The following is a 25,306-nucleotide window of genomic DNA, read 5'->3' as shown; positions in this document are numbered from 1 at the left end:
TTGATTATTTTATTTACATCTACAGAATGTACAGTATAAGCAGCAGGCTACAACATATGTCTAGAAGTCTGAGTTTTACTTGGTGAGTTATAATATTTGTAGGCTTGCATTAACAAAATAGACACAGGTGGTGCTGTGGTCTAAACCACAAAGCCTAGGGCTTGCTGATCAGAAGGTCGGCGGTTCAAATCCCCGCGTCAGGGTGAGCTCCCATTGCTCGGTCCCTACTCCTACCAACCTAACAGTTTGAAAGCACGTCAAAGTGCAAGTAGATAAATAGGTAACGCTGCAGTGGGAAGGTAAACGGTGTTTCCGTGCGCTGCTCTGGTTTCGCAAGAAGCGGCTTAGTCATGCTGGCGACATGACCCGGAAGCTGTACGCCTGCTCCCTCGGCCAGTAAAGCGAGATGAGCGCCACAACCCCAGAGTCGTTCGCAACTGGACTTAACGGTCAGGGGTCCCTTTACCTTTACTGTTACTGTGTTTTGATATGTGACCAACAAAGCAACTAAAATAATTTAAAAATTTAACTCATTACTGATTAGTAGAGGAGTGTCAAAAAAAACTTCATGTAAACTAGATAGAAATGCTTGCCTCTTTTGCTTTCAGCTGTTCTTAAAATATTCTAGTCCCAAAGCTAATTAAGCATTTTTTCAAAAATAAAAAGTTAGCCATTTTATAGCCACTGATTCCAATGTGAGTAAATCTCCTTAAATTCTGACGTATTTTACCAGAAGTGAATGTAGATTCCTCTGTAAGAGATTCTTTTGTTGGAGGGTTTTTGGGTTATAATAAAAATAATAATGATGTGATGAGTTTGGGGTTAGATTAAATTGGTTTTTTAAATCCCTTCCAATCCTGTGATTATATAGATGTAACATGGAGTGGGAGGGTGGGCAGAGACAAACCATTTTTTAAACCAAAGTAAGTCTGCTTTGTAATGTAAGCAAGGACAGCAAAACTTAACAGCTGGAGAACTTTCTGGAAAATGGGTGTAATGGGGCTTGTCTTCCTCCCCCATTCCCCTGCCTGGTGGTTTCATCAAGGTATCTGTGTGTGAAAGTGAACAGAAGAGATTGGTAATCTTGGACACAGAGGTCCTTCTTGCTCTCTGTGAGCATCCAAACGATAGCGTTAGGAAGCACCCTAAGAAAGTTCCATATAATTCCATCTGATCCTTATTTATCGTATCCCAAAGGCACCTCAGTGAATGACGCTATCCTTCCGGAATTGTTTCGTGAAATACGCGTCTCTGGATCAGGTGGTTGAGCTTACCAACAAATTGGAAGAGGTGCCTTGTTGAAGATTTTAAGTGGTTGGGCTTTAATTTGGATGGAGCTCCTTATTTTTGATAAGGCGATGCCGATGGGTTGCGCAATAGACCGTGCAGCACTCAAGTCCTTTAGCGCCTTTCTGGATTGAACAGTGCGAGTCAAGACTCATTTAATTGGGGGTACCATTATTTGGATTATTTTACTGGCTGGTTCATGTGACACCAGCCTCTTCGTAGGCTTTCTGGACACCCTTTGTTCCCTCTGGGAGCTGGGTGTTCTGTTGGCAGTGGATAAGACAGTGGTCCTACTGCCCCCTTTTAATGTATTTGGGGGTCAGCTTGATATTGTTGCTCAAACATCTGCTTGCTGTGGTGAAGCTGTTTGCCTTGAAGGAAGTATTCTTGTTATGCTTCCTCTGAAGCAAGTGTTGCCTTGACAGATCCTATCATTTGCTAGGGCAGTTAAATTTTGCATGCAGGGTGGTTGCCCCTGGCTGCCCCTTCCGTTCCTGCTTGGCCAGGTTGTCACATGGCCCGGGGTCCCTTCATCATCATGTACACCGGCCTTGAGCCTGGCAGGGCACGCCAATCACATTTATTTAGGGATCCAGATGGATATCATTGCTAAAACATACCACTTGCCTATGTAGAAGCTGTCTGCCTTGAAGGAAGTTATTTTGTAATACTTCCTCTGAAGCAAGTGATGCTTCATCACATCCGATCTTGCTGGGTCACTTAATTAATCTTGCATGCAGAGTGTTGCCCCAGGCCGCCCCTTCCATTCCCGCTAGGCCAGGCTGCCCGTGGCCTGAGGTCCCCTTACCTTCGTGTACGCTTACCAAGTGAGGTGAAGGCAGATCTCATGCGATGGTTTGCAATTTTTTATTTCAGGGGCTGCTGGTGTGCAAAGCCATGGCCTCAAGCCCGGTGTGGTAAAGCAATCATCTGACCTAACTTTTCTTGAGTTTTCCCCATTGTAGTAGCAGTTCACATGTGGCCCGAGGAGTCCATCGGATCTGCTTTTGGTCTGATAACCAGGCAGTGGTGAGCGTCTTGGCAAAACAGTCCTCACGCTCCAGCAGAGTCTCCGCCCCTCTGCTCACACTTCGAGCTGCGCTGCTTAAGGTTTAATATTGTGCTTTCTGCTTTCATGATTACGGGATACTCTAATGATGTCGCTGACACTCTATCCCATTTTCAGATGGAGCGCTTCAGATCCTGGGCCCCAGACACTCAGCTACTGCCAGACTTTTCCAGACCACCTGTGGCATTTTGACAACAATTAGTTGTCAATTACAGAGAGCAGGAGCTTCCATTTCCCTTTCTGCTTTTAGCTCTTATGAGAAGGCCTGGATGGATTTCTTAGCCTTAAGCTGGCAGTCCTCGGCCATTCAGAAGATCTGGCCCCCATCCTCTGAGCAGATCCTGCAGTATTTGGTCCACCTGCTACAGATTGGATGTGCTGTTAAAACTATCAGTATTCAGTCCGCTGCAATGTCTGTTATAGTAAAGCTTTAATTTTCAGAGACCCTTGTATAAAGTCTGTTGTGCCTTGGAAAGTTGGAATAGGCTCCAACCTCATACGACAGTGGGCAGGAAGTTGGTCAATTTTTACCTATGCAGTACCTGCAACAAGTTATAACTTGTCTGCTGGTTAAAGATCAAGGCGAGACTCCTTTCAGTATTGCATTTTTGGTGCAGTGAGGGTTGGGGAAATTGTGTTGGAGCCAGCACGGGGCTGAGAGTCTGGAGGCTTATTGCTTCAGGACTTTTCCTTATCTGCTTGGAGCTGGTCATTAGAGTTGGGAACTCTAAAACAGACCTAGTGGGCAGGAGTGCCACCATCAGGCTTCCCCTCACAGGTGAGGAGGGCCCTTGCCCAGTTATGGATACCAGAAATATTTGGCTTTTCATTCCCCTGGGGGGTGGCCCGCTCCTAGTGCATGAAAATGGGTTCCCGTTAGCCAGGCATCAATGTGCTTACGTCGTGCACCAGTTATTACGGCCTGCGGCTTGCCTACCGCTGAACACGCCTCATTCCTTCTGAATAGGGCTGCTGCAAAGGCTGCACACTGGGGGCCTGTCAGTAGACAGGATTGTGAATACGGGTCATTGGAAGTCTGATGCTGACAAGGGTTACATCAGGAAGTGTCACCAATGATGTCTGTGCTGATGCCTGTCTGTTATTTCCTTTTTTCATAGGAGCAGCTGTGCACATTTGGATTGGCGGTTGAGCAGGCCAGAAAGCATGTTAATAAGGTGGTGGAAAATAAATAAAATTAATTAAATAAATAAATAATAAAGCATTGTACACTGGGCCAGCAAGCACGCTGACGAGTCTGGACTGGGGCGCCATCTCAGTCTTCCTGCCCATGTGAACATATACTGGGTGTCCAGATGGGGAATGCTTTGGGAGGAGTTCCTTCCTTTGGTGCGGTCGAGTGTGACCTGTGCAGGTCCTCCCGCAGTGCTAGTGGTGCAGCTGGACGAGAAAGACTTGGCGTCTTCTTACAGCATAAGTTTGCATTCCTGCATGCAGGAGGACTTGGATAAGTTGATGCTAGCTCTCCCTGGACTCAAAATAATTTAAGGCATTGGTTCAAGGTGGTCTGGAGGGGGGGTCGGAGCACCTGTCCCCTCCAATGCGCAAAGGTAATCCTTTAAAGGAATCCAAGGATTTGCCATGCTTTTGTCGACCCCTTTCGAGGGGTAGGGCCACGCAAGGAGCATTTGGGGTGTGCTTGAGTCTGATCCTGGTTCATTGCTCCCCCACGATGTTTGCTTGTACTGACAATATGGTGGGGCCCAGTCGTCAGTGCTGCCCTGCTGAGGTCAGGTGCAGATAGTCGGAACCAATGCCTAGACAAACTACCACCGAGCAGGCCAGAAAGCATGTTAATAAGGTGGTGGAAAATAAAATAAAATACAATAAATAAAATAATAAATAAATAAAATAAAATATATATAAATAAATAAAATAACAGTGGTTCTGTGATATTGCACCCTGCTATTTCCTTCAAGGCTGTTGCCCTCTTTAGGGCAGATGGGGTGCATCTTTCCCCTATGGGGAACGACACCTGGCTGGATGCGGTTGCTTTGGGATTGAAGGAAGGGTTGCATTTGTGAGTGGTTTGGCGGTGAGCTTCAGTGCTCAGCTGGCGGTTAGGCATTGATCTGGAATTGGTTGCTGGAGGGGTATGGATTCGGCTGTGTCTGCCCCCCAAAATGCTGCTGCTGCTGAAGGGTTTACCGTTAAAGGAACCCAGGGGCTCCCCCATGCTTTTGTCTGAAACCCCCTGGCAAGGGGCTAGGGCCACGCAAGCCCCTGGGAGCATGCTGGGGAGAGGTGAGGCATGGTTCCCAGTCCCGTCTCTCTCCCCAGGTGAGTTACCCTTCCTGACTTCGCGGGGGGTGCAAATGTCAGAGCTGTCCCCGTGCGGGGGCAGTTAGTGCTACCAATGCCTAAGCAACCACTCACATTGCTGTATTTGAATAAGGTTGTGGCCAAAATTATGCCAAAAAAATTAAACAAAAATTAAGTGTTAATTGTGTTTTCCTTTGGGGTGTATTGGGGACCTCGACACGCAACTGTCAACACCTTGTTGTCTGCCTACAAAGTGCCCACCATTTGGGAATTTTGAGCATGTGTATATGTCTAAGCATCTTGGGAAGCTATTTTCATGAATCTATTGCGTTAATTTGTTTCATGTAATGGGAAAAATTGCTACTTCCCTGGGTGATTGCCAATGGCTTCACTGAGAGCTGCATTCCCAAAGGTTCTTAAACTGAAAAATGTAATCTTTCCAGTAGCATCTATCTGGCTACTAGTAATATCAGTTGCTACTATAGATGTATATTCTAATAAATGACATTCCAATTAGGACATGGAGTGATCTGGGGGGATTAGTATTTAAAAAGCTGCATAACAGTAAAGCTCTTGAAGTGCTTCTGCATTTAACAATGTGGATGCTGCAGAATGTCATCAGAAATTTTGCTAAATACTAAAACAGGCCTATCTTCAAATTGCTGTGTCATTCCCATTCCTTGCAATGAGACTTGCAGCAGTTCAGTGCTTTGATGAGAGCAGACTTGCAAAAAAAGGCTCTTCAAGGCAATAACAATGCTTTCAGAAATGGGTTTTAGAACATTTAGCACAGGGGTTCTCAAATATTGTTAAAGTAAGTCTCACTCAGTCAAGGATACACCTATTAGAATCCATCTGTGTGAAAGGCAGAGGAGGTGGTCTGTGTAGGCAGTTATTTTTCAGTTTGGGCTCAGATCAAGCTGTTAAAGGAGAAGAGGAAATAAAACCTAGACACTCACAATATATCGGGGTGGGGTGCATAGATTGTGCATGCATGAAAAGGAGCAATAAAAACTACCAAAAAACCCCAGCTGTGCCACTATTATCTCACTCAATATACAGCATTAGTGAATAGCTATATGCAACTGTAGCACTAATATGCAAGTTTCAGTTCTGAAGTATGGAATGCAGAGTACTGTAATTGGGAGGAAGGGTTCAAATTGAATTCATCTTTGCACAGTGGCTTGGGCCTCCTCAAGGACATCAGGCTTTCACTTTGAGAAATTTAGATTTAGCACAGTAAAGTTTATAGTACAAATGAACACATAATTCACACTGGCCCCCTGGCCTGTAGATTTTACAACCAAGCACATTCCTCACTATGCATAGAACCCACTGTAAATCTGAGCATCTATGTATACATTAATGGACTACTTTGTTATAATGACCCATTTCTTGATTCAGAACAAGGTTGTCTAATATGAACTATTCCCTTCAAAAACCAGCATCCCTTCTTCTCCTGAGACCAGTTCCCACCTTTGGAAACATGTGTCACTTAACCAGTTTTATAACTGGAAGCTCAAAGTGGCCCAGATGCTTCTTGCACAGATCTCTCACCCATAAGTTTGAGTCCTGCCCCAGTTTTCCCTTCTCATTTCACACAAAACTTATCTAGCAGTAGTGATTATAAAGCTTTCCCCCTGACACATAGACAATTGAATGTGCTTGACTGTATTACCAATCAAATGCTATTTCCCCAAGAATTTGTTTCCAACTCAAACTGTGAACTTTTCATCCAGTAATGCAGATGCCCCAAGTAATGTAGTTTTCAAGGACACGTATTTAGTACTGGCTCTGATTTCCATAAACACTTGTGTAACTGCTTTTGTGTCTATACACATGCATATGTGAACCCGTATTTCCCACATTAAAGCATATGGTATTCCCCAAATAATCATGAGAACTGTGGGTTGTTAAGAATGCCGGGCATTGTAGCTCTGTGTGCAGGAAATTACAGTTCCTAGGGTTCTTTGGGAGAAGCCATCTCCTTTAAATGTGCTTTGCTGGAGACAATTGCATGCCATAGATGTTACTGCAATGACAAAGATACTCTGTATATATACACAATATTCCTTTGCTTATTTGAGGAAAATTCGCCAATTCCAATAAGTGCCAATGTAAATGAATCAAACTGTTTAGTTATACAAAATGGGAGACAGTGAGTATAATGACTTTGTGCCAGAGTATATAATAGGTTTAGTTGCAGTAACTCTACTTATTTGCAATGAATACTGCCGTAGTATTCCACCCTTTTATGCTTCCAATTGTCTATGGATCATTTATTCTAGGTGCCATAAGTAGACAACACTCACTTTAAATGTAAATGTTGTGCTGAAAAATATACTCTTCTTTATAGTTTTCTCTGTGAGCAATTTATCTCTCCCAAGGTGAAGTAGAAAAGCCTGAGAGGAGGCCATGGCTCTTTGTAATTCTTAGCTCCAAAGACCCTCTTAACCTACTTTGTTCTCCTTGACGTTTTTTACTTCTATTTTGCCTTTTAATGAGAAGCCAAATAGAGAGGAAGTGAAAGTAAATTATTAACTAAATACAAACATGGATGCTTTGACTTGTTTTGCTAACCATTATATGTGAAGTTTAGCCATAAATTTCTCCAAAGTGTAAAACCATAAGCAACTTTGCTAAATATCAAACATCAGTCTGAGCACAGAACCCTCAGAGGCCAAATTATGAGGAAGGTCCACATCTTTAGGTGGTAAATGATTTCAGTGCTTTAATCTCACACTAATCACATAGAACTACTTGTTTCCTTTTGCTGTTATTTTCTAAATTTACTACTTAATCCCTACTACCTTTTCTACCACAGGATGCCTCTTGCCACTAAATCAGTGCCTCAGGTAAAACTGTAGAAGCTTTGAGTGAAGAAGACAGAGAGAATTGTGTGACAGCGGCAAGTGAGGGATGATAATCACCATTAAAATAACTTTTCACTAGTTTATAAGAACTGAGAGCAGCCTGGAATTGTGGATGGTGTCAAAGTAATCCCAAACTAGAATCTGATAGAATTACACTTCAGTATTTAAAAATTAAATGTGAGCAGCAGTCCCATTCTATATATTTTTCCTCAACTTGGCTCTATGATTGTATTTTTATTCATTTCATTTAACATAATTTATATAACAGTTAATGGAAAATAAAACCTATGAGCAGTTTATGAAGAAATTAACGTTAAAAGCAAGCTTTTAAAATTCAAAATATAAGTCACCAGTTAAAAATAAACATTACAAGCTAAATTACAGATTAAAATGCATGTCAATTTTGCATGTCTGGGTAGGTTTTCCTAAACAAAAAGGTGCTGAAAAGAGAATATATATTTGCAGTGACGTGAATCTATATATACATGTTTGGTAAGAGGCAATTATCACTTACATTGTTTAAATAAGTTAATAATAATCATTCAGGACTTCGTGTTTACTGCATGCCAAAAACAAAAATGCTACCATCTGCAATGCCAAATTCACAATTGACAAAATAAAGTAGACAAGTTTAGGTCATCTGAGCTGAGGAACTAATCAGAAATGATTTATCATTCTAATTTAATTTGGCATCAGCAAAAGAATGCAACCGCAAAAAGAAAGAGGAGTGAGATGCACACACGCACAAAAAACAGACCTTGGCCGAAACCCATTTCTGACCTCTAATGTCTAGACCTAATTAATATGTCCTATTTAATTGACATTGATTGATTGATTGATTGATTGATTGATTGATTGATACCTATTTAATATGTCTCTGCAACCATGAGATCTAGAAACCCCTGATTAAAAATGAAAGCTGGGTTTCCTCTTTCCATTTTGCCATCCTGTGCTCTTGATTTCTTAGTCATTGTGCTAGAGAGTTGGGACCCGGTGTGGGCAAGTTCAAATCTATTGCTTAGCTACAAAACTCCTAAGTAGCCTTGAACAACACATTGCTTGACTATACCATTTCCACTACTGCTTAGATTCTCTTACCAGCAAGACTTTGGTCATGGTGCAAGGTTTCTACAAAAGCGCAGGAGCCATCCAACTATAAATCACAGGTATCTGAGCTAGACAAGGTTGCATCAGCAATGATTAGGCACCAATTTTTTTAGTTGCCCTTGCTCTCCCACCCCTTCCTGGATCATGAGCAGGGCCTTGGCTCACATGTGCTGGTTCTGAACCCATCCTCCTGACTAGGACTCAGGGAAGGGGAAGGCTGGGGTGATCTGGGGGATCTGAAGCTGGGAGGTTGGACCAGCTAGATTGTGTTAGATCCCCCAAATCCATAGCCCACCTGAATGGGACACCTTCTGGAGGGAAGGGCAGTAATCAGGCAGTGGAGGTAGTTTCTACTGACTCCCCTTGAAACCCATTAAGTGCTAGGTGGGCTAGCTTGTATGAGCGCAGGCTTGCATTGCTCACTATTTTCAACTACAGCATGTGGAATTCTGAAGATGATGTAAGCATTCACTTTCTCATAAGAGAAGAAGATAATTTGTTATAGTCATGCTAAGCACTCATCTACTTTTTAATACACCTACCCCTAGCCCCAGTGTTGTCGTTCTTTTGCTGACTGTTGTAATACAGTTCATAAAATGCGCACATCACAAGTAATAGGAAAGCTTGCCGTACATAGGGGGAGGTGAATTGTGTTATTTTTCAGCTGTTGCAGCAAAGCATGTTTCTTTTTGTTCTAGTTCCACCTAGAAGCATTCACATTACTTCAGGTACATTGGTTTTACTTTGGGGTTATGTTAGAAAATATTAGTGGGGGTGGGGGAATACACATCGTACTTGGAGCATGATGCCTTTATTGTGTCTCTTATTTGACTGAGTGAAATAATTTTAAAGCACTACTTTGTTTCTCCCTCTTACCCCAGGCTATGAATACAGAAGAGGAGCACGAACACTGGCAAGATAAGGAAAGCTACCTCTGTGCAGTGTGCCTGGATGTTTATTTTAATCCTTACATGTGCTATCCCTGCCACCACATCTTTTGTGAACCTTGCCTACGCACACTCGCCAAAGATAATCCAACCAGCACTCTGTGTCCTCTGTGCCGCACAGCAATTGCCCAAGTTTTTTTCCAATCAGGTATAAAGCTTTTAAAGATATATTTCATCTTTCCTAGTAACGACCATAAATATTTAGCTGTCTTCCCTCAAAGTGAATGTTCAGGACTAATTAGACACTGTACTCCAAATCTAGTATAATGGTAACTACTCATACATTAGGCATGATGGTAGCAGATCCATGTGTCTAAATCTACATCTATTCCAGTTATGTAGAGAAAGGGATCGGTGCACATGTTAGTAGCAAAAGTGGAAAGCGGGGGGGGGGGGGGGCTGTTAAACTGTCCCTCACCAAGCCAGGAGGTTCTTCCAAGACACATTTGTCTTCAACTGGGCTTAGAATCACCAATATTGGGAGGAAAGCACTTGGGGAGATTGTGTGTGTAGCACTCACTTCTCCATAGCCAAACACTCTGTCCCTACATTAGGGGGCCAGAAGCTGCTTGAAACACATAATCAGTTATGTTCTTATCTAGTTGGAGCCTTAGTGGTTACAAGTTTCTCGCAATCTCTTCTTTCAGGTGCATCCAGAACACAATTTTTGTGGCAGGAACAAAAATACATGGTTTTAAATAGAATTAACCCTAAATCCCAGGATGCATTCGCTTAATAGTCTTACCTGTTGCTAGGTCCACCCCCAACCCTGTTTGATACAATAAACCCAGAAGCATGGGCTATACAAAAATTAACGATTACAGCAGGTGTTTCAGTTTTTTCCACAATATGATCTATCTCAGTCCAAGTTCCTGTGAATAGCTCAAAGCATTCCTCTCTCACAACATTAAAAATATAGCAATAGAAACCAGAATAGCAGTAATCCATTCTTCTAAGATTTCTCCAGCTATGCAACTTTTGAAATTAAAGAGTGGGTACAAACATTATCTGGTTGAGCTTAGATACCCTGCAGCCCAGAGAGCTTTTTCCTTATTAAGTTTTCAGCTTTGAAATCTGCAGGAACGGGGGAAGAGCACTTGGTATGCCCACAGGACCAGATAAGATGCATTTGTGGTTCAATGGAAATTGAAGAGCTAGCTCATTATTTATTGTACTGTCCATTATATAGCACATCCAGAGATAATCACTTGGGCGCTTTTCTAAAGAGGATGAGTAATGGCCCACAAAATTCCAGATTAATTTTTTTGCTAGGTTTCTGCCAAAATGGTGGCAGAGACAACTTACCTGATTGAGTTAGGAAGGAAGGCTATTAATTGCAAAGGTGATGAGAATCATTAGTGATCCTGTGTTTATGTATTGAGGTTTTGGACAGCTTTCCTCTGCACTAAGAGCCCAGGCTAGACTATGCTTTCTCCCAATCTTCTCTGCATATTTATTTAGAAAATGTTGATACTACTCTTCATCCTACAACTGATCATAGAATGATATCCAGCAAAATATAAAAACATTATAAAACACAACCAATAATTTAAAAATAATGGAAACACTAAACCACCATAAAAAAATTAGGCAAGGGCTAATTTCTACCAATATCCTGCCACTTAAATACTGCAAGCTGATAGACTACCTAGAAACTTTATCAGCTAATAATCTACTTTAGGGTGCTCCTATATAAAGTTGCAGAGAGCTCTTTAATTGCATGTGCTCAGCTTCCTTGACTATGATTGAGACCCTTCTGCTTTAAAATCTATAGAACCTCCATACAAATTGTCCAGGCTTACACCAGAGAGGTCACTTTAGTGCTGCAAATACACTGACATGTAGCCTTGAACCACCGTGTATATAGCTAGACATCCCCAAATGCTTACATGCAACCTATCTGGAATCTGCTGTGGCCTGATCCTAAGCTTACTTGTTCTGAGTTCAGTGGAACTTATTCTCTGGTAAGAATGGATAGGATTGCAACCCAGGTCATGCAACTGTAGCCTGTATTTTAAATATATATTAAAAAAACTGCTGCAGGAACTCAACCAATTTTTAGATCTGTTTTAATGTGCAGCACAGAAAGCAACTGTTTAAAAAACACATATCCAAAATTCTAGTTAAGTGGTAACTAGTTGGATAATTAAATGGTTTTCTGGATTGTGGCATTGGTCTTGATTCCACATTACTGAGAATAAGTTTCCTGAAAGTAACAGATCTATATACAAGAGCTCATGCTTGCCAGGTTTTCTTATATGTGTTTTGTATTGAATGTTTAAATTTTTTTGGATTTAAAAATTCCTTTATGTGCTACATAAAGACTGTGTGTGTGTGTGTGTGTGTGTGTGTGTGTGTGTGTGTAATATGTGAGAAATGTAAATAAAATCTTTGGCAATTACAAAATTTACATTATGAAGTGGTTTAGATTTGTGATGTGTTTTTTTTTCCTTCCCCCACGCTGCAGAACTGAACAATTCAACAAAGGCTCACTTTCCTATTGAATATTCAAAATTAAAGGAAAACTTTCAAGAATCCGGTTTAGCAAAATGGCCCCTCCCTAGTTGCAGGAAGGCATTCAGAGTTATTGAAGGTAAGAAAGATTGCTGAATATTTTCCTTTTCCATGTGTCACATGCAGCCTGTAGCATTCATGTGAATGGATTTGATGCCATTCGTTGGCCCCTACCTGTAAATTTTGCAGCCTAAGGTCTACAGATTCATTACATTACATGCGCCAGAGTTCATAACAGGACACTACTGGGGCCCTGTATCGAAAGAGTATAGGATAATACCACTGTTCAGATTGGTGGGTCTAACTGGTATTTGGGGTAGCCTATGCACCATGTTGTACAATATTATTGCTGTGTTTCACATTTGAAATCTAGGTATGTGACATTTTCCTGTAAACTTACTTTACTGTCAGTTTCCCCAGGAAATACAGCTGTGAACCACCTGAAGTTTGCTTTCTTTTTCATTCAGCTTCCTACTAACTTCCGCTTACAGGTTTTCAAAATCTTAAACAGATTATAGATGCTTCTAAATAAATAAATAATACTATTGCCCTATGCAATGACTTGTACAATCTTTTAATAGTATGACTATGATCTTTGATTCAGCAACAGCCATTGCCCTCTAATATGCATTGTTGCCTCATGGGGCTTGGACATGGAATTGCTTGGAATTGGCTTAAGCTGAGGTCCTTTCTGTTTCATGAATGCTAAGAAGTAGGCAGAAAAAGAACAAGAGACCCTCTACTAGCATGGTTCGGAATAGGCACTTCCATGACATGACTTTATCACTTATTCTAGGGAGCAGAGCCCTGCATTGACTTGGTTTTATTTGAAACATTATTCTTTACTGGCAAGCTTTGGAACAAGATTGGAAGGTTAACTCTGAGGGTGCTATATCTAGAATTGATAAACAGTTGACCCAAAAGCATCTTCCAATGTAGTACTGTAAAACTGGGTCAGTCAAGGTCAGTCCTTTTTCACTGAAAGCAACAAAAAATGTTCTGTGGCCTATGGAGCATTTATGGTTCTGCTCCCAGGCAAAATTTACAACCAGCAACGGCTATGCTTTTCTCTTCTTTCATTGAGTACCCTTGTCCTACTAGGCTTGTGCTGAGCATGTATTTTTTGTTGTTACATAACTGCCATAAACACAGCACAGGACACACATTGTTGCTGGTATCCTTGTTTGCCCAATGTCACTTTGAAAAGAGTAGTCATGCAGTATGAAACGACAGGTCTGATGGAAGCAACTTCAAAGAGTTGATCTAGCTAAATGTCAGATAAAGGAAGGAATCTGCAGAAATGCTGTTGGGATTTTAGAAAGAATAATCATAAAGAGAAGGAATGTCTAGATGCCCTCTAACATTATTTACAGATGTATATTCAAGAGTGAAGATAAGATGACAAAAGCGGGTTTGGGCATGACCTCAACTTCTGTCACAGGCTTGAAACTGATGGCTCATTAAACCACTTCAAGCTTTGTAAATTTGTTATTTAAAATACCAAAATTTAAGAGCAGTTTTAGTATTTCAGTGAACTTCAGGAGGTTGTACATTTCCTTCCTTGTAGGCTTTTATGAGAAAGGCTGAACAGGCACCTGGCAGGGATGCTTTAGGTACCGCTATATTGGCAGAGATTAGGGAACTGAACAACAGTCCTCTGGTTTCCTTGCCACCTTATGATTCTATAATAATGCCCGCCTAGTCATTAATAAGTATATTAAATATCAATTAATGTTTAACCAAAAATACTCATGAATTAAAGTCACTGCTTCTCATCAGTTGGTAATTAGCATCCAGTTACAAATCCGATTATTGGTATTGACTAGCTGTGCTAGCTTAAGACTGTTTTTGTTATGAGAATTGCTATGAGTTACATAAAAGAGTAATCACTGAGAGTCCAAGAAAAAAACACCCACCCAAATGAGTGTGCCCAATCAATTTTACTGAGTAAAACTCTCAGTACATCCCTAGTTCTGCTTTCATGCCGGCAAACTACTTGCTGGCTCTTTTTTCTAACTCCTCTCCCTATATTGTATCTCTTAGGATTGCTAAAATATTTATAGAATCTCTAATGCCTTTTGGGTCACTCCTCCCAAAGGCTCTGTGAGCCATGTTTTAAACATAATGCATTATGTTTCTTTCCTCACCTTTCCACACTTTCAGAACATCCTGAGTACATGTTGCTACAGAGAGCTTGTGAACACTTCCTGTTAAGACAATTTTTCATTGAAGAAAAATAATAGATTTAAGTTCCATGGAATCAGTGAAAACACTGTATCCAAAAAGCAAGAGTATTAAAACTAGAGATAAAACATACAAACTACTATCTTACCGTTTGTAGTTGTTTTACAATGATTTACGTTTATTTTCCTTATTACTATATTATTATTTACCTGCCCTTTGCCCTAAGGCTCCAGACTGGGTTACAACAATACAACATGTAAAACAATTTATTATCACAAATATAGGGTGAGTCCTGAAAATAGATATCTCAGGCATCAAAGCTGTGCATCTTCAGCATTCAGGACAAGCTGTATAGTGAATTGCCATATGGACCACTGTGAGGAGTTCCACAGCTTAGGGAAGAAGGCTATTCTGTTATTTTTAATAAAGCCTCTCCAACCCCCAGAGGGGAGGGGTTGCAATCGGGAGCCTTTCCTGCGCTTTGCAGGGGGCATGCCAGCCCCTGCCTGTCATCAGTGCTGATGTGCCCCGCCCCCGATTAGTCTTCCAATCGGCAGGAAGCTCGGGGGCGGGGTTTAGCCGCCTAAATGCGGCCGTGGCAGCTCTTCCCCACATTGTGCTGCCAGTTTCTTACAGGTCACCCACCCTCCCTTTGGTTTAGTTCCTTGCAATTGATCTTGTTATCGACCTTTGGTTGGTCGCCTTGGTTGTCCGAGGGGCCTGGTAGGAGTTCTTTCCCAATTGGCAAATTGGCACTGGCCTCTTGGTTTTTTTGCTTACCTCGTAGCAACTCGTCACAACTTTCCGGTATTTGGCGGTTAGGCATTGGAATCTGTGTGTGGTGTATGGAAGGGCAGGGTGTGGCCATCGCCTGCCCCTTCCTTTTGGGTATTCCGTTAAAGGAATCCGGCGGTCGTGGATCCTGTCCAATGCCCTGCTTTGGCTGGGAGCCATGGCACGACCCCCGGTGACATCAGGGGAGAGTTTACAGTTGTATTTGCATCAACAGGCTCCCCCTACTGGTGGTTAACCCCTGCTGTTACTGTTTGCTGGGACCTGCCTGAGACCCTGTGCCTGACCTTGCCTGGTTTCCTGCCTCATGTCCTGCCTTGGCCCTGCCAGCCTAACTCATCGCGGAACCCTTGGATTCAGGACTGGATCTGGACCAGCACAAATCCCATGACAGATCCTAAAGCCAATGCAGAATCTGAATTGAGAGATCCTCAGATACTGATTCATTCTGACGAGTACCATACAAATTCCAAATCTGATGATGACCAAGGAGTTCATGGACTCCTTGGAGAACGTGGGACAGAAGGTTATGTTCTACCCAGTTGTGGTATCATTGCCTCTGCTCCTCAGCTAGGCAGCTAGGCAGTCGGTCCCAGTCTATAAGCAGCACTGACATCAATGTTAGCATTTCTGTTCCTTCAGAAATCCACATGACACACTATGAAGACCAAGCTAACAAGTGTGAATTGGAAGGCAAAGGACCCCAGGAAAGTGCTGCCACAGACAATGCCGTAATAGAGTTCACTAAGCCAATTGATGTCTACGGCCACAGATTTATGCAGGACGCTCAAACTAAGATGACAAGTGTTTCAGAAATGGAGATGAATTCTCAAGAAGCCCAGTAAGAGGTGGATCGTGTTAGCAATAATGCTTCAAAGAAAACTGAATCTTGTTTGGGAACAGCTGTTGAGGTTCCTTCTAGACCATCTAATGTACCATTTTCAGAGTCAGGATCCCAATTCTTAGCAGTAGAAAACACCAATCCTAAGTCTCATAACAGTCCAGGCTCCTCATTCAGTGTACTGGAAGCTGGATCAGGTTTCATATGACTCCTTCACGAGCAGAGAATAATGGCAGTGGGGCAGTTTCTCCTTTTGCAAAGATTCACAGCTCCATGGTTCAAGTGACTAATATTACACAAGCTGGTTTGACCCAACAAATCAGCTTTGTAGTGGCTAAAATCCAGAAGAGCCCAGCCGAACCAGATTCTGTAAATGAAATTCAGCAAAATGAACTGAGAGAAATGTTCACACAGTGTCAGATGTGAATAATTCAGATCGAGAGAGCATACGCTTCAGATTTAAGTTGTACATACAGTATTGCTAAACTAATGGTTTGTAACGGCCCCTTGAGGGGAGGGTGAACCAACTGCCACTAAGTATTGGTATCAAAAAATGCCAGTAACTATGTTTACAGAAAGGTTTGTGAAATGTTAATTGGGTTCTGAACAGGTTTCAGAATTATTCTCAAGTGAAGGTAAACTATATTAAACAGGCAGCTCAAACACCAGTGGCTGATGTGCACGTTAGTTTGTGTGATCAAATGCACAATTATCTTTTGAGACCAGTTTCTACAGGCTTTCTGATTTATGTAGAATAAGCTGGTTCTGAACACCTGTTAGCCCTAAATGTATTTAATGTGATTGGCCATGTGATAGTGAGTGGTGCATGCCCATGCAAGACTCAGCTCTCTCAGTTTTAACATAAAAGTGAATTGATTGGTGTTGAATTGCCAGGAGAACAAATCCCTCTATAAATATTTCTGTAATTATCTTTAAACTATTTTGAAATGATATGATAAAAAGTGTCAACGCATCTGTGAAACAGCCAACTATTTTGTTTAATTTCAGCACAAGATGTGCTTGATACTTAAATAACAGATTTAAAATAGCAACAAGCCACAATGTGATATTTCCTAACATCTTTATGTTAGTTGCTTAAACTCTCAGTAACAGTAACATGCCTGGGTGTGATGAATATTCATTGACCTCTGATTTCCAGGTTAATCTTGGGAACTTTCCTTGTATTATATAAACCATCCTCAAGTCTTCATGCACAAATCACAAAAAGTAGTTATATTAATCAGTTCTTACTGAAAACCTGCATGTGGGACATGCTTAATGTGCACAATAAAACTGTCAGTTTGGTTGAGGAAGTAGCACAGAGAGAATGGAGGAAATTCAGAGACTTTTACATCATTTAAAAACTTTTCCTAAGCCACAATACCTCAAGGACTGCCTCTCCTCATATGAACCTGCGATCTTCGTCGGAGGCCCTTCTTCACTTGACTCTTCCATGAGAGATCCAAAGGGTGAGAACACGAGAACAGGCCTTTTGTGTGGTAGCTCCCTCTTTGTGGAATGCTCTCCCCCAGGGAGGCTCGCCTGACACCTTCATTACAGGCAAAAACATTCCTCTTCTCCAATGCCTTGGGCAAATTAAACAATCTAGGGTCTTTTAAACTGTGGTGGGGTATTATTTTGTTTTTTACTATGTTATGTATTTTTATGTTAAGCACCCTGTGATCCTCAGATGAAAGGTGGTATAGAAATTTTAGTAGTAGTAGTAATCTCCACACAGAGAGAGACACTTAATCATCTCTATCCAACCATGTACAAAGGTTCCAAAGTCTCACTTCATATGAAGCCACTGGTTTTGAAAAAATAAATAAATTTTGCAGTGCTTGAATGGTAGAAGATTCAGGACAGATAGAAAAAAGTAGTTCTTCGTGCAGCAGGATGCTGGGCTGATCCAACAAAATCATCTGATGTTAATCAGAAATGGCAAGATTCAAAAGCCATTTGGGAACATTTCAGTGTTTCCACTGACGTTCTGTAAATGACCTTAAAGTAGCCATCCTGGCCACGGTCAGTCAGGGAACTATTTCTCCATCTAGCCCACTATCTCTCTCCTTCCTATGTTCCTTAATGCCTTTATTGTGTTTCATACCTGCATGGTTTATTTTTTGAATTAAATTGCATTCCAAGCAGTTGTTTGGGGGTTAACAATCAAGTTTTAACTTGAAGAAAATTTTCGTGCATTTTCCCTCCAAATCCAGAAACCTTCACCCATATTTGTTATCTTCATTAACAGCTGTTGCTAGCCACCTGCTGTGAGGCCGAAAAGGAAACTTGAGCGACTGTTTTCCACATGATTTTTTTCAGCATCACACAGTGCTCACATCTATATATAAAATGTGCTGCACAATCATACAAGGATAAATCTCACTTGGCTAAAATCTCCTGAGTTGTGAGAAATGCAGGTACCGCTCTCAGCTTAAAATGTGCTAAAATGTTAGCTTCTGTTTGATTTACCTGCTACTCTTTGGTTAGCTACTTACATTAAAAACAAACAAACAAACACCGCCTGTATGTTTTCCATCACTTTGCTCATTGACATTCTTCTGTTCATAATAAAACAAAAATGATGGGTTATTGTTTTTTGCACCATCTCACATAATGTCTCTAATGGACTTTTGCCTGTTGTTTTTCTTGAGGGTAGGAGAGAGTGGTTACTTTCTAAAATGCCACAAAAATCAATGCAAGGTAAAGAAAACAGCTGAAAGAAGGAAGATGAGAGCATACTGTTAATCGAATCACAGACAGTTCGCTTCTTGGAGCAAAGACTGACTGTCTCTTATTCAATTAACACAGTTCACTTTTGTCTTCTTTGTTCTGAGAGCAGTATAAGCAAGTAGATTTTAGCCTGAAATCATTATAGATTTATTTTATGTTTCTTAAATAACTGATGCAAAAACCTCTGGGAGTGTTTTTAAACAATTAGTCCCATATATATATATATATATATATATATATATATATATTCATTGTTGTTGTTTCCTGATGTGGATCCTCTACCTCTCTTCAGACTTACTTCATAAAAATATCCATCACCACAGTTTGCCTTACTAGCCGTATAAATGTAACACAGACCACATTGTCCCTGAAACATCACAGGGCCCCATCATTGAAATCTATATGGAATAAATTTTAAAGACACTGAGAAACTAGTTGAAGGGAGAACTAGAAGGAAGGTATTTGAAAGAAGACATTTGATTAAAACAGCCCTTTTTTGTTTGTTAAAAGAATTTTTCTAAATAGAAGTATTCCTGTTTAAGTGTGTGTCTCAAGTTATCAGGGGAAAAAATTAAATGGCGTAAAACATGTTCTAAGGAGCTGGATATCAAGCAGACATTTGCATCATATTACTAAATACAGTATGCAAGAGCTAAAGCTTCCTAACATCACTGCAAAAGAGGCAAAAAATTTCCAAAATTACCCTTTACCCTTGCCACTAAATCTCTACTAGGTGTCTGGCAGACCAAGATTATGCTTTTCTTATACCTAGTGCCTTTCTGTTTGCTGGAAATGAGTGAAAAATGTTGACATCCTTCAGTAATGGTGACAACATTCGGCATTGCAGGTTAGCAGAGGCCAATGTGGTGAACTACCCTTCATTCCAATTGGGTAAGGAAAAATGATGAGCCCATTGGTCCATCTAGCTCAATATTGTCTATCCTGGCGAGCAGCAGCTCTCCAGTGTTTCAGGAAGGACCTTTTCCCACCCTACCCAGAGATACCACCAGGGACTGGACCTGGGGCCTCCTGCATGCAAGGGAGATGGTCTGCCTCTTGAGTTGCAGTTCTTAGTAACACATATGCTTGTGGTGCTGCTTGAGTTTGGGCCGGAGACTAGGCTGGGGGTGGGGTGATCCTTCCTTCTTCCCAAAGGCATATGGAAAATAATTCTTAAAAACAATGAAAATATTTTAAAGTCTTTATGGAAAGCAAAATGAGAAACACAACTGGTGACTAAAGAACACCCTATTCATCCATAGCCACATGTACTGAGAAGACCCAGCTTCCCCTTTTTTAATTTGGTGTGGGCTATTTAAACCACAGAGCCTAGGACTTGCCGATCAGAAGGTTGGCAGTTCGAATCCCCACGACGGAGTGAGCTCCTGTTGTTTGGTCCCTGCTCCTGCCAACCTAGCAGTTCGAAAGCATGTCAAAGTGCAAGCAGATAAATAGGTACTGCTCCAGTGGGAAGGTAAACGGTGTTTCCGTGCACTGCTCTGGTTCTCCAGAAGCGGCTTAGTCATGCTGGCCACATGACCCAGAAGCTGTACACTGTCTCCCTCGGCCAATAAAGCGAGATGAGTGCCGCAACCCCAGAGTCGGCCACGACTGGACCTAATGGTCAGGGGTCCCTTTACCTTTATTAAAACTGAATTAATTAAGATATAGTAGAATGAATTTCCTATTTATGTGACAGGAAGTTCAGGCAGGAGCCTAAACTTACCGTTTTTATGCTTTCGGTGCATGCAGTAATGAATCTGCAAGAGCCTTAGATGGAAGGGTGTTTTAATACTAGCATGTAACTTATGCTTTGGATTTATGATTGCTTTTCATTTACTTCGAAGTCAAGGGGGCTTCCCATACAGTTCTGGTGGGGAAAATTGGGTCAGACATTTAGCTAATGCAGTATGAGATGTATGACTGTGGAGTTCACCAGCAAGAACAATTACAGTAATAAAATTTCTATTTTTGAATGAAAAATGATTACATTATAAAGTCTAATCCAGGGTAAATATAAGGCAGGTTTGCTTAAAGTAAATCACACAGAGATACAAATCAAGGATTACATCTATTCATCTGAATCTTCTCAACTGGTGCAATTTAACGTCACAAGTTCAAATAATGTCACTAAACGTTTGCATGATTATGTTTTGATTCATGATTACAAGATGATTCAAAGTTGTTGAGGCAAAAATAGCCGCCTGGCAAATTTTGTGTTATATTTGCCATATGAACGGAGATAAATAAAATATAATCAAACGTAGCCAATTTGATTAAAGTCCTCTGGAGAGTGGACTACATATAGAAGATTTATATATGGAAATCAAATAGTTTCACACCAATAGCATCACTTGTCACTTCCAGATTCATTCCTTACAAGCTGTGACATAAAATGAGGAAATAAAACCTAGGTGCACATTTTGTAGTGATGTTTCGGATATGTTAATACCCTTGAGCCATTGAAAATATACTCTGAAAGCTTTTATGAGGATTAATCTAAGATACTTCTGTTATTACTGTATTAAAAACTTTAAAAAATTAAACTTTATTAGATTAAAATTATTGGGGAAGAAGCTGATCTGATAATACAGAATGTAATTTCTGCTATTGTGTGCATGTTATTCTGGCATGAGGTTTGGCATTGAGCTATCTTTCCCTTATATATTTTTATCTCATTATTTGAGAATAAGAATGCACTATCAATTAAAAAATTGATAAAATATTATTCCCAATCCATTTCATTTAATTAAATGCTGGGAGAATGGGTTGGTTTTGTATTGGGGTGAATATTTTACTTGTGTTGCATGGGGGAGGGTCTTATTTTGGGATACAAACGGAAGTTGGCTGTAGTGACAAAAGTTTTGTTCCATATTCTCCTTTTATCACATATCACAGAGTAAAACCATGTCAGATTTTTTTTTAAAAAAAATTAATCGAGAGTGATTTATTATGAGCCTTTGAGAGACTGGTCACTGGGAGGTGGTCTTTGATATTTCATGGCTTTTCAAACTATGCACAATAGCTTCATAAGCACAGATACTCTAACTTTATAAAGATCTCCAATAGTTTGACACGCAGTCACATTTTCTAAAGCAATTTTGGCATAAGGGTAAGTACATCCATTACAAAGGCTGGAAGTTGCAAGGGGTTGTATCGTGTAAAGAGCCTCTCTGAAAGGGACCACCCCATATTGGAGACAATGCCGCATGAGAAATTAGGTAACGTAAAGCATAATTGGTTCCAGATAACCCAAATTAGATCTTTCATGAGCTCTGTATCATCAAAAGAGAAAGGAATTTGCTGCCAAACCTCGTTTGTTTACAATCCTTGGGGCAATTGAAACGGTTAGCATCTCAGTTATACAAACTGCTTGTTGATCTCATTATAGGATCCTCAGAAGGCTTGAGAATGGTGTGCGAGGGAAATCTAGGGCGTCTTGTTTTATTCTATTTAATTTTTAGGGGTTCTTGTTTGTTTTATGGTTTTTAACTCCCCAGAGGACATTGTTGAGTGGGATATAAATATTGCAAATAAATAAAATAAAATAGAAGGCATGACACAGAAGGAAAGAAAGATAGGGAGGAAAAAGGAAAACAAGCAAAATCTGGCACAAGTGCTTAAAGTCTGTATACTAAGTAGCTTAAATGGAAACGTTTGGAGGGAGAAGGGTGAACTGGAACTGACCTGTCAGCAGAGCCCATGGAGTGTGCCCTGATTTATATCATTCCCTCTTTTACAGTCAGGTGGAATGACTGCTGCAAGATGGCATATGAGGGAGAGATGAGACCAAATGTAACTGGACTATTATATTAGCATATGGTTTCCCCCTGTCTTTTCTCTGTGTATTTAAGAAAAGGAATTTATACTAGCTGTATTTTTGACAGAATTATAACTTGTTCTTTTTTTCTGGTCCTGCAGGTTTTCAAAACACAGATTCCTTTACCCGAAGGCATTTCCCACATGCTGCTCACAGGATGGACTATATGGACTTTGAGGATGATAGCAGAGGATTGCGATTTGACATGGACATGGTGATAATCTACATTTATTCCATCAATTGGGTTATAGGATTCATAGTCTTCTGCTTTCTCTGCTATTTTTTCTTTCCCTTTTAAGGACTTCTATTTCCCATTGTTTCGTTCAGCCATCAGGCACATGGGAACAGACATACCCTGATGTAAAGAGCATGTAGAAGACTTGGATTTACTGTTTTAAAAATTGAAATGGTTAAAATATCAAGAGTAACCCAGTGTCCATTTTCTAATCATTAGGTTTTTCTGCTGCATTTTGAACTTTGAATTGTGAAGAAGTATTTGTATATAGTGTGTAATTTTACTAATGCCTTCTAAAATGGACACACAGTTTTCTGATCCAATGCTTTCTTTTTGGTTCTATATTGCCAACCTTTAAGCAAATTAGAGCAGATTCAAATGTGCATATTCACTGAAAAGTGGCTTCAGCTACAAGCAACAATTGGCATGTTTGAAACAGTCTTCACATCCTACAGATAGACCCTCTTTATCACCTCAGATATAATGGTTTCTGTGGAGGAGTTCACACCTTAAGCAGTTAGGCTTCCTTGTGATGTTTGGAGTTCTCCATATGATATATTTGCTTATTTGCAGTGTGGATCAAATGCACTGTATATCACATGTGTTAAGACTAGCTTTTCATCTGCAGTATTCACCCTGAATATATTAAGTTCACATAGGATATTGTTCAAAAGCAGTTTTTGTGGTGACCAATGTAGCCAAACCTGCAGAGACAATCTAGCTCTCTTTTCTCTATGTCTGTCAAAGTATTGACGTGGAGGAAACTAACCGTTAGTCTCCTGAAGCAGAGTAGTCACATTTATTATGGGACAATGAGTGGAAACACAAATCAAAAGCCACATAGGTACTGCCTGTGTTTAATGGAAGCTGTTTCCACAATGCAATTAAAAGACACCCCAAAAAAATCATATCGGATTGCTATTGTAGGAAAATGCTACACCTCATGTTTACTCTAGATAACACCATATGTGGCAACAACATTACACCTCACTTCCCACTGCCAATGGGAACATTTTAGGGAATGTAATGTTCAGCGTGGAGCCAGCGTGGTGTAGTGGTTAACAGCGGTAGTCTCGTAATCTGGGGAACCGGGTTCGCCTCTCCGCTCCTCCACATGCAGCTGCTGGGTGACCTTGGGCCAGTCACACTTCTCTGAAGTCTCTCAGCCCCACTCACCTCACAGAGTGTTTGTTGTGGGGGAGGAAGGGAAAGGAGAATGTTAGCTACTTTGAGACTCCTTAAAGGGAGTGAAAGGCAGGATATCAAATCCAAACTCCTCTTCTTCAGACTTGGTCAATGTCATCAAGTAACAAATAATCAAGTGATGGTGCAAGATATCAGGTGACAAATATGAACATGTGAATCAGCCCTTTGTTTCTTTCTTAGCGCTTGACATGCAAGGTGGAATAAGGTTACTTGCCTGTTACTTTAAGCTCACATCTTTAAGTTCACAGCATCTTAGACTGCCAATACTATACACTGTTTTTATAGCCCAATCACAAATATCACGGGGGAACTACAAGGATTCTTCTGAGAAAAAACTATCACAGATTAGCAGCAACTCACTGAGCAAATTTCTCAAAATAACAGGGTTTTGTCTTTGCGGGGCCAAGCACAGGAAGCATGCAGCCCTGGTGCAGGGCTGCCCAAGGTAGAAATGAGACTCATAATATCAGTTTGGGGTTGAAATAGACCACAACTTTATTGATTACAGATGTAAGTAGGCTTAAGTGAAGGCATTGGAAATGCATCAGGTATCAAGCAGCTCACCAGCTGGTTGATCAGAGGTTTGGTTGACCTTGAAGGCTTGAACAGCAAGTCTATCTATTATGTACATTAAATTGGGGCGAACCCTTCAGGGCCGCCACTTGGAAGGGTGCTATGGCTCATCTTCCCCCGTGTGGACTCCCAGAGACACCCCTTCCCAGATCTCCTTTAGCCAGTAGGCTAAAGATGCAACCCAATGCCTTATCTACCCAAAGTTGTGACAATTGCTATGAGGTAGGCAATCCAACAATATATGAGCAGCCAACTTCTTCTACGACTTGCCTTTTAAATTATTTGGGCGGACTTGAATGGAGCCAGGTCTGTTGCCATAGCCACGCTCCTTCATCACTCTGATTGGCCCATTCAAATGGGCTTTCACACTTTACAAGGCAACCATGTGAGTCGTGCTGTGATGCAATGGGACTGGGCCACGCAGGGCCGCATACCATGCTTCACTGCAGTCCCAGGTAACCAGCCATCCTTTAAATCTATACCTGGCAGCTCCCTTCTGTCTCTGCCCAATTTCTGTCATACTTTGTACAGTCAATCTGTAAAGATTTCCATTTTAATTCATTAACTCTTTTATCCAATCTTTTTTGGCTCCCTCTTTTGTATTTAGCTTGGGCCAGAAAAGCTTAATTTGCATTATCTCAAAGGCAAAATACAGACCAGCTGAAAGCCCGGGGAACACCTGATGCTGCAGCTGTGCTAAAGCTAGGCAGCTGTTGCTTCTTCTATGCAATCCATTATAGAACTATGGATGTCTTTTATCACTGTATGTTCAATATAGCAATACTGTGGGGCTGTTTAAGAATGAAAATATAAACTTCAAGGTTTTATTCATAGATCTGACATGC

The 25,306-nt window shown here is 40.9% G+C and overlaps 1 protein-coding gene across 5 annotated transcripts in view; it reads left to right on the top strand.

The window, feature by feature from the left end:
* Positions 1 to 22,880, top strand: part of RNF180 (ring finger protein 180) — a 49,542-nt gene extending 26,662 nt beyond the window's left edge. For 3 of the 5 annotated variants that reach the window (XM_083703552.1, XM_083703553.1, XM_083703555.1), the window contains 5 exons: positions 8,598 to 8,675; positions 9,315 to 9,344; positions 9,498 to 9,711; positions 12,031 to 12,156; positions 22,549 to 22,880. In XM_083703552.1, the coding sequence (XP_083559678.1) occupies positions 8,598 to 8,675; positions 9,315 to 9,344; positions 9,498 to 9,711; positions 12,031 to 12,156; positions 22,549 to 22,745 (645 nt within the window). In that variant the 3' untranslated portion in view covers positions 22,746 to 22,880. The remainder of the gene's footprint in view (positions 1 to 8,597; positions 8,676 to 9,314; positions 9,345 to 9,497; positions 9,712 to 12,030; positions 12,157 to 22,548) is intronic. The other 2 variants (XM_083703554.1, XM_083703551.1) reach the window with 1 other exon arrangement.
* The last annotated feature ends 2,426 nt before the right edge of the window (positions 22,881 to 25,306 follow it).

The sequence above is a fragment of the Podarcis gaigeae genome, assembly GCF_964106915.1.
Source record: "Podarcis gaigeae genome assembly, chromosome: 11".
Lineage (NCBI taxonomy): Eukaryota > Metazoa > Chordata > Lepidosauria > Squamata > Lacertidae > Podarcis > Podarcis gaigeae.
Note: the sequence above shows the minus strand (reverse complement) of the source record. Positions and strands in the feature narration are given on the sequence as shown.